Source organism: Dendropsophus ebraccatus, chromosome 7, assembly GCF_027789765.1.
Source record: "Dendropsophus ebraccatus isolate aDenEbr1 chromosome 7, aDenEbr1.pat, whole genome shotgun sequence".
In the NCBI taxonomy this organism is placed as follows: Eukaryota; Metazoa; Chordata; class Amphibia; order Anura; family Hylidae; genus Dendropsophus; species Dendropsophus ebraccatus.
The window spans coordinates 60,237,346-60,251,655 of NC_091460.1; the positions used below are offsets into that span (position 1 = coordinate 60,237,346).

At 42.8% G+C, this 14,310-nt stretch overlaps 1 protein-coding gene across 12 annotated transcripts in view; it reads right to left on the minus strand.

The window, feature by feature from the left end:
* FRYL (FRY like transcription coactivator) overlaps positions 1 to 14,310 on the minus strand; it is a 209,078-nt gene that overhangs the window by 2,460 nt on the left and 192,308 nt on the right. For 8 of the 12 annotated variants that reach the window (XM_069977609.1, XM_069977607.1, XM_069977608.1 and 5 more), the window contains 8 exons: positions 12,640 to 12,893; positions 10,479 to 10,686; positions 8,391 to 8,540; positions 8,005 to 8,103; positions 4,641 to 4,709; positions 2,442 to 2,459; positions 557 to 667; positions 38 to 234 (listed from right to left, as the gene is read on the minus strand). In XM_069977609.1, coding sequence (XP_069833710.1) covers positions 38 to 234; positions 557 to 667; positions 2,442 to 2,459; positions 4,641 to 4,709; positions 8,005 to 8,103; positions 8,391 to 8,540; positions 10,479 to 10,686; positions 12,640 to 12,893 — 1,106 coding nt within the window. Of the gene's footprint in view, positions 1 to 37; positions 235 to 556; positions 668 to 2,441; positions 2,460 to 4,640; positions 4,710 to 8,004; positions 8,104 to 8,390; positions 8,541 to 10,478; positions 10,687 to 12,639; positions 12,894 to 14,310 lie in introns of those variants that run through there. The other 4 variants (XM_069977601.1, XM_069977604.1, XM_069977611.1 and 1 more) reach the window with 2 other exon arrangements.

Genomic DNA, 14,310 nt, shown 5'->3' on the forward strand with positions numbered 1-14,310 from the left:
TTAGTCCACCCTATATGATCCCTGTTTTGCATGTTACCTGAATGCCTTGACCTGTGTTATGGCAGACACAAATTCTTTTCCTCTCAGGGCTTCAATGAGAGAGTGGACAGCGACCTCAGCGCTTGCATGGTAGAATTCTGAAAAGTCACAGTCCTCTAAACCAATATTAGATGTGGCCTCTGCCTCTTTTAGACAGGTCTCCAGTGCGCATAGCTCATCAGACATGTTTATTACCTGAAAAACAGTTGCCACTTTATTAGACTTCCTCTTCCTTACTTCTTGTATACTTATAGTTTACAGTAGGTAAATAATGACATTGCTGGTTATGCAACTGAAGATTGCTCCAAGTTGGAAGGTCAATATATGAAGATCTAACACTTTTCCCTATGGCAATAATGATAATTTTCCACTTTGATGAATGGGTGGTGAAGGAGCATGGAGATCATCTATTGCGACTGTGTCTAGAGAACCATTTAATTAAGATTTGCCAGGATTGCATGCAGCTAGCAGAACTAGTGATAGTACTTATGGGAACTATGTGCTGGGTGTTCCATACCTCCGTCTGCTTCTTAATGGGGTCCACTTGACTGATGAGCTTGCAGTAAGCCTGAAACAGCAGAAGCAGCTGAAAGTGCAGCTTATAAAGCCTCCGACAAAGCTCCAGTTCCTATTAGAAAAAAATAATAATAATAAAATGTTGAGTTGCACTGCATGACTAAAGGTAACACCGTTCACACAACAATCAAATGTTACTGGTTTAGTACAAGAAGAAGGGGTCAGGCTTCTATTAACTACACAGCGGCGAGAAATGTGTTAAATGGAAAACATGGAAGACGCAATCACACGTGCTACTTAGGAACAAGCAGCCCAGGAGATTCATTTCATGACGAAAACAGCAAGCCAGCAATATAGAGAAATTGACCAAAATGTCAAATTCTGGGACAATGTCCGAGTGATGTAACTAAGACAAAGGGGCCACAGGGCATTACATATAAAAGATCTACTGACTGCTCATAGTCTGAAATGACATAATCCAATGCATGCTCTGCAACTACAGGAGAAACCACACAATCACACACAGGCTTGTCGGATTTTTGTAGCATTCGTCAGCTGCATGGATAGAACTATAGCTGTAGAGGATGACCGATTGAGATGGACAAGTTGCCAAATTTGCTACATATTTCAAAATAAATTGTGGCAAGATTGTTCAAATAATTTGGTGGAGGTCATGCCCAGTGACCGCATAGAGGTGCCCATACACCTTCAACAGCTGCTGACAGAACGTTTGTTCAACCAGCAAGTATTTCTCCTGATCTGCTCATACACATGAATGTTCAACTCTGAATAGAAAGACGTGGGGTAACATGATTTTACCAGTGGCTTAGCCTCAAAAGAACAAACCACAGTTAAAATAAAACATCCCTGATCCTTCTTGCCCCATCATTATCTATTGTGGGAGTCAGGAGGCCCCAAAACACATAATATGTTCAGCCGGTTCTACTAAGGCCATTGGATTCAGCCTACAAATATGTATGGGGGCACTTAGGCCCTATTCACATTGCTGTAATGTGGCACCATTTTAGCATACCTTTTACGACTGCAAGACATTGACTCCAAGTGCTTCAAGTTAACCAAACTTAGATCACCACAGGGTTCAATGCATCTTGTGGTGGATAAGCTAGCTACTCTTGTATTGTGTGTAAGTGGATGGCGAGTGCCATGAAAGGAAAGAATGAATGGAGAGAAACACAACCTCAGCACACCAGAATGGGACATGTCCCTGTTACAAATATGATGGATGCTACATATAATTTAACTTGATATTAGGTTCTAATAACACTGCAATTCAAAGTATTGTTCAGCGGGATTCCTCAATGTATACTTCCAACAGACACAGAGTGGCATCTGACAAATGCAGGCCTCTACCATGGTAAAGAGGTATACCATATATTAAATGTTTTTTTTTATGTCTATTTTTTTTTACTGGATTTTTTTTACTGGATATCTCTACATGGCGTGGCACAGTCCACTAAGCCACCTGGTGCTGAGAGAGAAAACCAAAAAACTGGTGACTGGGATAAAGCCGTCTGATACAGGGGCTGTCACATATGGCAAAATGCAGCATTTAAAGAGCATTGTATATGAATACTCAGTCAGATGAGTATCTAGTAACCAGCATTAGACAGAGTTTTTGGGGTGTCTAGAAATATAATGTTTCCTAGACGAATAGGAACACTATGATATATCAGTCCACTAAATACACGAGTCACATGATAACGATGAGCGGTCAACAGTTCATGGACAAAGACTATGCAGACCCAGAGCACACTGTAGTTTTACAATGGCAGAACACTGCTAGCTCAACAAATGGACAAGACAGGTGAAAGTCAGGCTTTGATCTGACATGTTAGGTATTTGAGAAATCAAGAACCATCACTTACTGCTAGAACTTCCATTTGCTAAGCAAGAAGGTGAGCAGGTCACAAAAACACAAAGGAAGAAAAAGATGGAAAGTTAGTTATAGACCAAGTTCTGTAAAACCTCAGGCAAACACAATGATGGAAGAAAGGGGTTCATCTTTGAACATAATATTCAGTTTACATCTAGATCTATGTAAATAAGAAGTGATGGAACTTTGCTTTACTTATCTTGCACTTCTTCTGGTTGCTCTGTGCAGATGACCCCATAGTAGCTTAGCTGTGCTCCTGTAATGCAATGCTCTCTACTGCACTACACTACATTTAGCTTTCTCTACAACGTTATACCATTCTTTAGTATCCTGCTACATTCTGAATAAAGCTTGAGATGAGGAAAATGCCATAAGTCACAAAACAGGATCAATGCAAGATAAGTAAATCAAAATATGAAGACTCTTACTTTATATTTATATTTCACCTATATATAAATTATGTTCAATGGGACCCAGTGTTCTTACAGAGCCTATGTTGAAGGAACATCCCTGATCAGTGGTTCTTCTATAAGAGTGGTAATGTACAGCATCTCATGCTAGGAAAAGAAGGAAGCCCATAGTGACGCTGCTAAATCTTAAAGCAAATCCATCATAACATTTAGTAAAGTTTTAGCACTACTTAATTGGCGCTGAATGCACTAAATACAACGGTGCCCTTCATTGCCAAATCCGCCGCCCTGTTCCCAATACATATCAATTTTAATTAATATGTTAATTAGCTACTTTGGTGCACTGGGGCGGGCCCACGACCGACTTCCCCTCCCACTGATGAGCCACATTATTATTCATCTAGCTAAAGCTTAGAGTTCCTAGCCTATCATCAATGGGAGAGGAAATCAGTACACAGGAGTTTCTGGGCCCATCTCAAGTGCACCAGACTTACTATATATACAAAAAAACTGATATTTCAGATAATATAGTTAAACTTGTTGGGCTTGCCATGTTAAAATATTTTTGCAAATACATTAATTTATCAGACTTGATGCCTTCTCCTGATATCCTGCTCTTTCCCTTCCATTGTGGACAGCTCACTGTCTATGTTACCAAAAACTGCCTTGCAAGCGGGGTCTGGCTGTTATACAGTTATATAAAGCTATACTATACATATTTACATATATATTTAGCTTGACGTGCCCTTCATGTTTAACTATGTTATTAAACATGGGAACACCCCTTTAAAAAGAGTACTTCTTATTTCATAAAACGTCTGAGATGTCATAGAGACGTGTCAGAAGTTGCAATCAGGTCTGTGTGCTCAGCACTGAGTGGTACACACCACTGCCCACTTATTTTATGATTTCGGTGGGAGTCTTACCACCTGGACGTGAATACAATTGCTATGACATGTCAGAAGTTCAGGAAATTATAATATACTGTATATAAATTGTAGGAACACTTTAACAGGTTACCCATTCAGGCTTTTTTCTTTAAGCATTCAAGAAACCTGCGATATGCCTCCACCAGCTATGGCCAGTATACCCCTTTAATTTTTAAAATAAATCAGTAAAAAGTGTGTTGTTTCATGAGAAATAAGTATCTGATGGACCAAAAGTAATGAATGAATCGTCCATTATCACATCAATATTCTTCATATGAGGCACAAAAACCTCCACTATAATCCTGGAGGTCTAATATCCATGGGAAGCATGAACTAAAATAAAGTGTGGCAAATGTGTTTTGTGGAAGAATCATTGCTCTCTGTTGCCTGAAGCTGGCAGACATTAGTAGTGTTAACGTAGCATGCAGCCGCTCACTGTGCCCCTTGAGTCATTCTATGTCATATTCCTATATGCTTTTTATAGTCAGCTGGAAGTTAATTTATCAGTCAACATTATAGGACACTGAAGTATTATCATGACAGAGGTTACTGCACCATCTAAGCCTTGAATATTCTGATAACTTATTCTAGTATTCTTATTATAAAGCACACATAACAGACCTGCAGTCAATGCAGAGGATTAGAGAGTATTTAAAAGGTTCCTTATAGTAACATTGTTATGGCGGGTGACGTCCGGGTAATCATATTACATCTTATCAGCTCACAATACTTATTAAATCTTTAGTCGCAGTGAATTTATTTAGCTGGCCATCTGTACAACAAGATCATCTTGGCCTAATCCAGTGAAAGGATGTAAAGTGTATATAGAGCGGGGAGCCTGGAGGCATTTACCTGTGCTTCTGTGTTCAGCACATGACGGCTGTCTCCTGAATTAAAGGTTTTCTTGCAGTTGTCCAGCCACTATAATTGAAAAACAGAAAAGAGAGAAAAATCACACTTAGTCAACAGAGTTGAGGTTATAACACATAAAGTAGATGGTTGGGGGGGGGGGGGTATATAAAAAGATATATATAACATGAGACCCATGCAGCCCATATAATCAGTGGCGGTCTTTGGCACCAAGCACCCAAAGCGATCGCTTGGGGCCCCCAACATCCAGGGGGGCCCCCACGCCCCGCTCTTGTGCTCAAGACCGCTGGACAGGGCCGCTGCCCCGTTCGCTGCTGCCATCTGAACTGTAACTATGAGCACTCGTAATGAGCGCTCATAGTTACATGCAGCAGCACTGACAGGGCGGGAGACATTGGCCCCCTTCCTGTCAGTCACTCTTGTGGCCGCAGGAAGGGTTTTTCCTGCGGTCACAAGTGGCAACTTTGTCCTTGTGGTTCCGGCGCTCCAGTGACATCACTGGAGCATCGGCGCCAAGACAAGGGGAGTGCGGCCTCTTGTGATCGCAGGGAAAACCCTTCCTGCGGCCACATGAGTGAAGAGAAGAGGAGACGCCCAGACCCAGGTGAGTATAAGTGTTTGTTTTATTGTAATATATACTATATGGGAGGGGGAGCACACAGGGGTCTGTTTAACTGGGGGAGCGCACATCGGGGGTCTATATAAATGGGGGAGCACACAGGGGGGCTATAGACTACTGGGGCTTCACAGAGGGGTCTATATACTACTGGGGGCAGCACGCAGGGGGTCTATATACTACTTGGGGCAGCAGAATGGGGTCTATATACAACTTGGAGAGCACACAGGAGGTCTATATCCAAGTGGGGGACCACACAGGGGGGCTATATACTACTGGTGGGGCACACAGGGGGGCTATATACTACTTGTGAGGCACACAGGTGGTCTATATATAACTGGGGGAGCACACAAGGGGTCTATATAATACTGGTGGGGCACACAGGGGGTCTATATAATACTGGTGGGGCACACAGGGGGTCTATATACTACTGGGGGAACCACACACGGGGTTTATATACTATTGGAGGAGCACACAGGGGTCTATATCCAAGTGGGGGAGCACACAGGAGGTCTATATCCAAGTGGGGGAGCACACGGGGGGGGGGGTAAATACCCCTGAGGGAGCACACAGGAGGCCTATATACTAGTGGGGGAGCACACGGGATATATACAACTGGGGGCAGCACACAGGGGGTCTATATCCAAGTGGGGGACCACACAGGGGAGCTATATACTACTTGTGAGGCACACAGGTGGTCTATATATAACTGGGGGAGCACACAGGGGTCTGTATACTACTGGGGCAGCACACAAGGGGTCTATATAATACTGGTGGGGCACACAGGGGGTCTATATACTACTGGGGGAACCACACAGGGGGTTTATATACTACTGGAGGAGCACACAGGAGGTCTATATCCAAGTGGGGGAGCACACAGGGGGGGTAAATACCCCTGAGGGAGCACACAGAGGTCCTATATACTAGTGGGGGAGCACACAGGGGTTATATACAACTGGGGGCAGCACACAGGGGGTCTATTTACAACTGGGGCAGCACACAGGGGGTCTATATACAACTGGGGCAGCACACAGGGGGTCTATATACTTTTAGGGGAACACACGGGGGGGGCTATCTATAACTGAGGGAACACACAGGGGTCTATATACTATTGGGGGCAGCACACAAGGGGTATATAATACTGGGGGCAACACACAGCGGTCTATTGTTTTGGAACTCGTGTTGAGGGGGGGGGCCCAGACATAACTTCGCTTGGGGCCCCAGAAATGCCAAGACCGCCCCTGCATATAATAGGATCAATTCTGCACAGAGAGACTGCTTATTCACTAACATTAAGCAGATAGTTGCATAACCTTTCATTTTACAGTAAGTAAGCTTTGCTCACATTAGAGCAAATGGATACATTATTGCACTCGTACAATTTGCACATGGCAGATCTCCACAATTCGTATCCCTTTGGCAGGACACATACTGTATACACGCCAGTGCACTATGAGCAGAATGTGCTGCACTGCGTGTTTTACAGAAGGACAAGATGGCTCTTTATAAGAGACCAGTTATGACCACTCATTTCCAGCTATTTATAGACTCTTCATAGTAATCACTATAACCTCTGGCCAACCTTCAAGTGCTGCAACAATGAGAAAAGAAGAATGTGTTTCCCTGGCTGGCTCAATTTAATAAAGGCTACTCAGTGAATTAACCACAGCGATGTGCATTAGTGAGGCCGGGGAGGGGACGGCTCTCTGAGGAATTCTGCCTGATTCAATTAGTGACATGGACCCAATGTCCACGCTAAATCTTGTTTTCCACTGACAGCCATTGTTGCAAAACAACCTGTTTGCAGTAGGAAAAGTCCTTGTTTGTAACATGGTGCAATTCTACATTAAGAGGTTACAAAAATCTGGCTCTCGGGTTATAGTACTACTTAAAAATATTCTAGAATAGGATAGTTCTAAAATATTCTACTAGTTTAATTACTAGGACCCAGTTCTTAGCGGCATAAGAAAATAGAACAACCTAGAGAAAAGTGTAAAACCAGTCCGCAGATTACACAGTAAGTGTGAACATGAAACCATAAAAAGACAGACTTATCTTATGGGAGAAAACTTACATATCTAAAACATCCAATAGGTTTATCTGAATACATAGTGAATTCAGAATACACAGGTACATGTCTATAAGTTTAATGTTGTAAGAGTTAAAGGGGAAATAGCATGTTAGACAAATCTAACCTGCTGATAGCTCCCTATTGTGCAGGAGGTGTTGAGGATGAAGGAATGTAATTTACTTTATGGTCTGGTAAGACAGTTAGAAGCACAGCTGCACCCCTATAGCACAATTTGTCCCGGACAGCCTCTAAGGTTTATCAGTGGAGCGGGCCCGCTGGATCTCCACCATGGGGGCTGTATAACTGGACTGCGAAGTAAATCACTAAGTGCACGGGAACGGCGTTGAGGATGAAAGTAGGAGACATGCCTTCATCCTCAGTGCCTCCTGTACAATAGAGACATCTCAGCAGGTTAGATTCATCTAACCTGCCGATAGTTCCCCCCCTAATGTAGTAAACTGTAAACTGCAAGTAAACTACATGAGATGACACTATAGTATAAATTATGTATGTATAATAGAACAATTATTATAATGACCAAGCTGGAGGATGTTACATCCATATAGAAACTATAAAATATGTTACAGGGCAAACCTAGATATAAGCTTCAAAATATTACATTTTAAGAAATTTCAAACATTTAAAAAAAAGAAGAGTACCTGTTCTGCTGATTCCCGTTTGGAGTTATATGTGTCCAGATGTTCCTGCAGTTCCAGCACACTAAACTTCAGCGTCTCTAACAAGCCACTGGACATGAGCTGAAACACAAGTCAACACACCACAACTTTAATTAGATGAGAAAAATAGTACAGCTACATAATGGTATACTACCATATTAGTATTTGGTAATGGTTCTTATCTCTTCTGCTGCCCCCCAAACAAAAACAAAAAAATAATAAGATAAGGAATAACGTTGCCATAAAGTTCTGTCTGTCTTCTCCACATCAGTAACAATGCAGTTTATTGTATGTGTCATGGCAGCAAGTCAAAGAACGTCCTGTAGTGCAGAACACCCCGGATGTAGAGAATCTTAACACCTCCTTACCGTCTCTGCATCCACAAAGACTGTCGGGCACTCTGAACTCGCCATCATCACCTCCAAGGAACTTTTAAACTTTGTGCCTATTCTTTGCAGGCTTTCTCCCAGGAAGTTGATAGAATCATTTGTTATCACCCCAAATTTTCTTTGAATGCTCTACAAAAAGAGAAGACAAGCTTAAAGATGGCTGACAATCACTATTATCCATTGAGACTAGAGATGAGCGAACCTCGAGCATGCTAGAGTTTATCCGAACCCGATCGATCGGCATTTGATTAGCGGTGGCTGTTGAAGTTGGATAAAGCCCTAAGACTATGTGGAAAACATGGATATAGTCATTGGCTGTATCCATTTATTCCAGACAACCTTAGAGCTTTATCCAAGTTCAGCAGCCCCAGCTAATCACATACCGAACGTTCGGGATCGGATGGACTCGAGCATGCTCGAGGTTGGCTCATCTCTAATTGAGACAGATTATTACCAAGACATGGCAGAATTCTGGTCAGGCTGTGGCAAAAATGGTATATATGTTTGTGTCTGATTAATTGTGCGTTTTGGACACTTTTTTATGCACTAGATAGCTTCTGGAAATGTGAGTGTGGTTTGTAGAAACTGTTTAAATAAAATGCGTTTTCCAACATATAGTGGTGACAGGCCCCATTTACATGATATTTTTTGAGTACAAGACATTAAAGGACAAGTGCCATGAAAAACTTTTTCCCAGTAATTGAAGCACATTACAAAGTTATATAACTCTGTAATGTGCTTCAATCACCTATCTGCCTCCCTTCCCTGTCTTTTCCCCCCTCCACCCCCCACCAGGAAGTGTCCTAACTCACACAGAACCAGTAGTGGATTATAATAGGTGCGTTTTGGGCGGCAGCCCGGGGCCCTGAGCTCCTGGGGGGCCCATGACCACCCAAAAAGACTTATACTTTCAGTGGTGTACTGTCTCCTGGCTACACTTCCGCCATGATTTGCAAAAATCTAAGGTTTTTTTATGGCAATTTTGCACAAATCAGGACATCATGACATTATCTATCCTGTACTATGAACACCACGCTAGTGCTGCCATAGTTACAGTGGGGTGGGGGGCCCAGGCTTGGTGAACAGCCCAGGGCCTATGGTAAAGTTAATCCGCCCCTGCACAGACCTAATGACTGTCGTCACCGTCACCAAGCTCTTCTCTCAACTCCTTCTCCTGTTACACTAGCCTCCCCCCTCCCCTGCCTTGTCAGGTGACTCAGCTTGCTTAGCTCCCATTGGCTGAACAACTGCAAGCCATCACTTGTCACATGTCACTTGCTTTTCTTCCCTCCACTGACTCGGGCACATAGGCAGCTCCCCCCTCCCCTCATACTCTCTCCTGCTGCCATGGACTCAGTGAGTGAATGAGTCATGTCGCTAGAGAAGATAAGTGACAATCGGAGCTGAGCAAGCTGAGTCACCTGACAAGGAGGGGGAGGCTGGTGTAACAGGACCTAGAGCAGCCCTCCTGCTGATGACTCATCCTCACAAGAAGGAGCTGCCTGGTGACGGTGACGACAGTAATCAGGTCTGTGTGAGTTAGGACACTTCCTGGTGGGGGGTGGAGGAGGGAATAGACAGAGAAGGGAGGCAGATAGGTGATTGAAGCACATTACAGAGTTATATAACTTTGTAATGTGCTTCAATTACTGGGAAAAAGTTTTTCATGGCACTTGCCCTTTAATATACACGACTGGAATAGAAATAGCAAAATTAAGTTCTGCTATTCCTTAGACCTGGATTTTCTAATCTAATTCCTAATAACATAGTATTAGAGATGAGCAAACTTACTGTAAGTATGGGTTGGCATAAACCCGATCACTTGGCTGCTGAATCCTGCTGCATGGAGAAGAGGGAAGATACCCAGAAAGCAGGCAGCAGGATTCAGCAGCCGCGTGATCGGGTTCAGACGAACCCAAACAAACTAAGTTTGCTCATCTTTACATACTATGATTTTAGAGATCCAAGCCATTTTTTTTAGGTCAGCTTAGTTGATCTGCAATTAATTTTTATCATAGTGAAACTTGCAGTGTATGAACTTTACTTAACAATAAAGAGTGGACTGACCTGAAAAAGCCTGGAGAAGATATGAAAGGTATACACAGCACACGACCCATCTGTCTCAGACAACATCTGATTGACGTGACAGCGCCAGGCTTCTTCCTCATCCTCATAGGCCACTGGCTGGAAAGCAGCTAGTATAGCAGAGAGAAAAGGGGAAGGTGGAGGAGATGCCTGGACCTCTGCAAAGCCATCCGGTTCCCCATCATCTTGGCTACAAATAAAGCACAAGGTGTGATTATCAGCATGGTAAGCTACTAGATGTTACTATAACAAGAAGCACTGCCCCAAAAACATTATCTAATACACCCAGGGTCCTCTCTGTCGCTTACTTACAGGCTCAGATCCCCAAACAGCCTCACAACACAGGCTGAATAGATAAATTTGAATGCCTTCTTGCTTATCAAAAAGGAAGACGACATCTCCATAGAGGAAGCGAAACATCGCACTGCTAGCTGCCATCTACATACTATCTTATTGGTAGGCTGATCTTCAGGACATGCAGGCAGAATACACAATGACTTGCTGGAGATCGGCCAAGGGTGGCTGCTGCAGACGCACTTTTTTAATTATCTAAAGTAATATCTCTGTATAGGGTAGGCAAGAAACAGCCTAAAGAGCCTTCATTTCTAGGGCGATCAATTTAATGATCCTGTGCTGCCTGTTTTCTGCCAAAAGAGCGCACACGTGATGCACTTGCTCAGCAGACAAATGAATCAAGGCCCTGAACAATTTACAGCAGGGATCCTTTAACATGCTACTAGCAGCATCTGTTTAATATAAAGTAGACAGCTAAGTATCAGGTATGGAGATCAGCTGCAAAGAACACTACTTGGACTTTTATCCAGCCGCCTTTTATCGTGCATGCATCACTGCACTCAGGATTTTAACCCTGGTTTAACTCTATAACCATTTGCTATGAAGTATGTACAAGGTCTATTCAATGCAGGAGATGTAGGGGGACTGTGAGGCTTTTCTCATAGAAATTATTACATCAGCAGATCCTATAGAAATGATCAGATCAGGATACACACAAAATAAAAACCACACTTAGAGGCCCTGCCAGCTCAGCTACCTTTGTATTTGCTCACAGCCCTTAGGGTCCTTTTATACAGGCAGACTCATACCCAAGGGAAGCATAGATCCTTGCTGGATTGTTTGTGCGGCCCTTCACTTCCATCACTGTTGGCCTCACATCCCTTATTTACACAGGGAGAGGTGTAGCCAAGTAATGATGACTATATCAGGGCCACACAACCCCACAGATCAGCCAATGAATGAGCAATTGCCCATCATCAGCTAACGGCCAGGTCTTTTATATGTGCGAAAGGCCATGTCTATGGGTCCCTTTACATGGCCCAGTATGGGGCTGTGCAATGCCCCCATAAAGAATGATTAATCACACAGTTGGCATAAACGATCACTGTTTTGTTGGTGGAGCAATTTAAATATAGTGCCATCAGCGCGCAGAGATGTGTGGCTAATAGTGATAAATTTTGAAGATGCACAAAAGATGTGATCAGTTGACAAGTGGACGTTTTCCCACTCCCTAGCTGATCGCTGAAACTTTTACATGGGCCAATGATCAGCCAAAGGAGCGATTCCAGCAATGCTGCTTGCCAATCATTGGCCCGTGTAAAAGGGCTTAAATCACTGTTTACTGGATGCACATCTCTCTGTGTAAACAAGGCACCGGAAACATACGCTGATCAGCACTCGTTTGCTTCTGTACACGGCTGCAAATGGGGCCATCTAAAAAGGACCTCTAGGCCGTACAACACAACCTTTTAATTACTGGATTGGTCACACCCACACACTCCTTTATACATGCATTTGCAGGAAGAAAAACAGAGGATGTAGGTGCCGACAAGCAACTGAACAATGCCTTGAACATCTTAGTGAAGCTAGGCTTACATGCCGCTATGCAAATATGTATTATTATTATTATTATTATGTATTATTATGTATTATTATATTTAAATTATAAAATAAATTTTCAGACCCAAACAATAATTCTCTGCATGGAAACATTCCTCTAAGCCATTTTAGTAATCAAATTAAACAATGGAAAATACTAGATCTGCCAAGTCATCTTTGCTTTAACTTATAAATAAAAATACCTTGGTTGACCTATAAAATTCTTAGGGAATTAAGTTTTAATGCCAACCTTGATAAATAGGAAAAATCCGCTTCTTCTTCCTCACATCGCTCATCCAGCTCCTTTAAAGCCAGCGTGACATCATCTTCACAGACAGAATCAGGGGGGCTGTCGGGAGCAGTCGGCTCCTGTACATCACTTGGTTCTTCCACTTCTAGGGGCTCTTGACAAATCAAGGCTTCGTGCTGGTCCTGTGCCACGTAGGAGCCGGTGTCTTCACTCGCTGTGCTGAGCTGCTCATCCTTCACAGCTGGGCTGCCATCCTGAACGCAAACAAGCTTGATCAACACTTTATCTACACAGACAAGGACACAGCCTATGATGGAATGAATGGCTATGAATTTAATCACTGTACATCATGGAGGTATTCTGGGCGGTTGGAAGGTCAAAGTGTCAACATAATACTGCAGAGAGGGTGGGACGTTCATCTGGCACAGAATTAGCAATTCCCTATAATTCCCAAAAGGTTTCCTTGCACCTAGAAATGTCACTAAATAGCTCTATTCAGTGGCTCTTTATTATATCCAGCCCTGGACATCATGTAGGAAAGAAATCTGTTGCATACTCTGTGAACGGCAGGGGTGTAGTAACAAATTTCCCCTGCAGCAGCTGTCTACTAAAAAAACATGCCATAATGTACAATATACAGTACAGCAAAGTGATGCACAATATACCACATACACCAATTTACCAGAAGCAATCAATTTACCAGAAGACTTCTCCACTAACACAGGTGTGGTTACAATGTGTGCTTACTTTTATTTTGAGCCAAAAAGAGAATATGATTTTAACCAGTGGCTCTGTAACTACAATTCCCATCATTCTAAGTAGTCTTCGGTTGTCAGGACATGATGGGAGCTAGAGAGCCACAGGTTGGAGGTAAGCTTCTACATGGTAGGGGCTATGAGTACCCAACTAAAGTGCATAATTGTAAGCCAATAAAAATCAGTTCCATTCATCTGAATGGGGATGTTTTAGAGGCAAGTACAAACATCTGCAACAAAGCTGCTGTGTGTGAACTGAACCCAAGTTTTTGTTTTCTTTTATCTTTAAGGGGGCAATGCATGTGACCACCATTTCCTTTTTCTAAAACAAAGTACATCTTAACTGTGAAATCAGACAAAGCAAACTATGACATTTCATGGAATATTACAAAGGTTTGCTTAAGGGTCATTTTACACAGATATCTGACTATTTATCTGACAGACTTTTTCAAGCCGAAGCCAGGAATGGATCTGAAAAAAGAGGAGACATCTCAGTCTTTTCTTTAGGACCTGTTCTCTGTTTATAGTCTGTAAAAGGACCTGTGACATATGTGCTGTTATTCATAGGCAAGCAGTATGAGTGCCATTGACCGTTGCATGCTTGTGCAAATGTGCACCTAAGTTAAGAGAAGTTACACTATGGATCTCAGATCCAATATTTAGCATAGGGGAGATCTTGTCAGTGTCACTAAAGCTGTGTGCAGAAAATGTAAGGGAGAAAAAGGGAATGACAATAAAGCACTTACCTGTGCGCCCACTAGCGCCCACATTGCCCTGAGAAATCCTGAGAAGAGGGATGTGCCTACCTAGTAGTTTCCTTATTCATAAATATCTAAAGGGAGCCGAGGTCCTCTGCTGAATTCATCTACTTCTTCTACAAAACTAATGTTCTGGTAGACAGCTGTACAACATATTA